The 2,578-nt window shown below is 44.4% G+C and overlaps 1 protein-coding gene across 1 annotated transcript; it reads right to left on the bottom strand.

Annotated features, from left to right (window-relative positions):
- Nucleotides 1-2,349, bottom strand: TAF7 (TATA-box binding protein associated factor 7). Its single transcript, XM_006923007.3, has 2 exons — nucleotides 2,019-2,349; nucleotides 1-1,894 (listed from the first exon to the last, which is right to left on the bottom strand). The coding sequence occupies exon 2, from the start codon at nucleotides 1,566-1,568 to the stop codon at nucleotides 519-521; it is 1,050 nt and encodes a 349-aa protein (XP_006923069.1). The 5' UTR covers nucleotides 1,569-1,894; nucleotides 2,019-2,349; the 3' UTR covers nucleotides 1-518.
- Nucleotides 2,350-2,578: the final 229 nt, after the last annotated feature.

Genomic DNA, 2,578 nt, shown 5'->3' with positions numbered 1-2,578 from the left:
TGAAGTGAAAACTAGTTATATTTATTGTGTTAAAACAACTGTATGAAATGATTTACAACTCTACTTGTAGAAAACTGAGTAGCTAGGAAAATAGCTACTGCATGGAAAACATAAAAACTAGTTTAACTGCTTTTAGACTATTACTGATATTAGATGGCATCACAAACTAGCAATAGCAGCTTCTGGCAAATGGAAAAACAGCAGCAAAGTCCTGAAGTGAAGTTGTGATCATTAAGCTTGAACTGTTTATTCCACTAATTCTATAACTTTCCTACAATCATTATCTGTCTACACATTTCTACTTCCTACAGGATAAACACCTAGCAAAGTGGTTCTGAGACAAAAGAGATAGAAAATCACATTTATATTTGTCTATAAGACAAATTCAATTGAAGGCAGCAGAGAAAATGGAAATTACTGCAAAGTTATATCTAGTCCTCTAGTCCTGGTGGTGAAGCCTAAAGTTTTCTTCTAATGCTGACCACTTTAAGAAATGAAATTAAGTATCAAAGCTCTTCTTACTTCTCTAGCAGTGATTCTAGCTCTTCTTGCAGAGAGCTGAGCTGCTCCTTTTCTCGGTCTTCCTTTTGTTTGAGTTCATCCAGCACAGCCTGAAATCTGTTCTTGAGCGCCAGGTTTTCCACTTTCATGATGAGATCTTCCTGTCGTTTTGCCCTGTCCTGGGTCTCTTGGAGCTTGCCTTTCATGTTATCAATCTGTTTCTGAATTCCGATAACCAGCTGATTGGTTCCCTCATTTTCTTGGTGCTGTTCATCTGATGCACTTAGCTTGTCCCTTAGCTGTCTTTCCAGATCTTCCTCGGTGTCAATGATGTTTATGTCTTCTTCATCTTGATGCTGTGTCTCATCTTCATCTTCACTGCTGCTGCTGAGGTCATTGAATATCTCCCGAAGCTCATCATGTTCTAATGAGTCATGGCCCTGCCTATGGCCTGACATTCCTGGAGAAGAGATATCAAGGCCTTGATTTTCTGTTTCTTTTGTTTCATCCTCAGCAATTATTTCCCAACGAGTACTGACAGCTTCAGCATCTGTACTCAGCAGACGTTTCACTTCTTTTTCCACATCTGGAGATTCAATGTACTTCTTCTTTGCTGTCTTCCGGAACCTTCTCTTTCTTACATTTTTTAGAGGTAGAGTGATTCCATGGTTCCATATAAACTTTTTCTCTTTGTCCTTATCCTTCTTTTTGCTTGCTTTGGGATCAGCAGCAGCAACTGGTTCCTCCACTGGAGGATACAGATCACCATCAACTGTGGATACAAGCATCTGACAGATATCAGCTGTCTTGTAAAAGGTTTTTTTATCAATGGTTTTCAAACTTTCCATAACACATGGCAGATCTACCAATTTGGAGGCCAGTGGGACCCGGTCCACTCTGACAATTCCATGCCGCCCATCAGGATGTAACTCAATTGTCAGTCTGTCCTTCAAGTTCACATGGCCGGACTGTACTGCGCGCCTCACAGTAGACGCGTATTCCGGAGGTAGACGTAAGATAAACTGGCTCTCTAGTTCGTGAGGAGCATCATCTTTGCTCTTACTCATCTTTGTTTCTTTGTGATCCACTTCTCTAGTAACCACTTGTTGCACTAAAAAGTTCCAGCTATTGCAACAGTTAGAAGAATTATGAATTGAAATATTTAATTACAAAGAGTTCTAAGCAGAACAGCAGCTAAGCGTCTATTGTCTTAATTTTGAATTAAGCACCAAGTCTTTTTAAACATGCAGTGACTGAATACCAGTTGTTTCTCACACTGGCTTATTCAGTCAGGTCCATTCAAGTATGTTAGCCGCAATGCCAAGTTCCAACCTCTAGATGCCGCTGCCGGACAATGCAGAGCGAAAGCAAGCAGGAAAGCAAATGGCGGCTCCTGCGGAATGATTTTAGGGACAGAAAGTTAAGGCCCAGCAGACACTCAAAACCCGCAAAATTTCCCGTAATAAAGGTAGCCAAAAAGCGGGGCGCACTGAGCTCTCTTCGCCTCGGGTACTTACAATACAGTGACGATTATAAACCCAGCTTCTCCGGTCAGGAGCAAGCGAAAGAAGAAGCCACTCGGAGAAAAGCGGCCGGGGGCCGAGCGTCTCCTTCCTGATTCCTTTGTTCCTCCCGGCTCTTGCCAAAGCGACCCGCTACTGATTATCAGTGAAACGGCCCCAGAAGGGCAGCGCGAAATCTTGCCGAGACCCGCAGCTCTAAGCGCCGAGAACCACAGCTCCAAGCACCAGACTCTGCAACTCCGCGACTCTGCAACTCCGCAACTCCGCAGCTCCGCCGACCTCCGTCCGGTACTGCAGACCTAGCAGAAAAGAAAGCGCTACGTCACCGCGCCGGGCGGGAGATGGTTGTGAGTGACAGCAAGACTCAAACGGAAGTACGATCGGCCCCGAGCGCGCGCAGGCGCAACACGCAATTACGCCGTCTGCCGTTGACTTGTTCTCGCGAGACCTTGGCTATATGCGATGGGAATGATTTTTCTTAAAGAGCTATTGGTTTGAGACTACTTTGAGACATCGGTTCCAAGAAAGACCCGGCTAGATATTCCACACCCTCT

This window comes from Pteropus alecto, unplaced genomic scaffold (assembly GCF_000325575.1).
Source record: "Pteropus alecto unplaced genomic scaffold, ASM32557v1 scaffold78, whole genome shotgun sequence".
Lineage (NCBI taxonomy): Eukaryota > Metazoa > Chordata > Mammalia > Chiroptera > Pteropodidae > Pteropus > Pteropus alecto.
Note: the sequence above shows the minus strand (reverse complement) of the source record. Positions and strands in the feature narration are given on the sequence as shown.

What these genes read in the sequence shown, in the direction of transcription:
- TAF7 (XM_006923007.3), bottom strand. Translation starts at nt 1,568, where the DNA reads ATGAGTAAGAGCAAAGATGATGCTCCTCACGAACTAGAGAGCCAGTTT.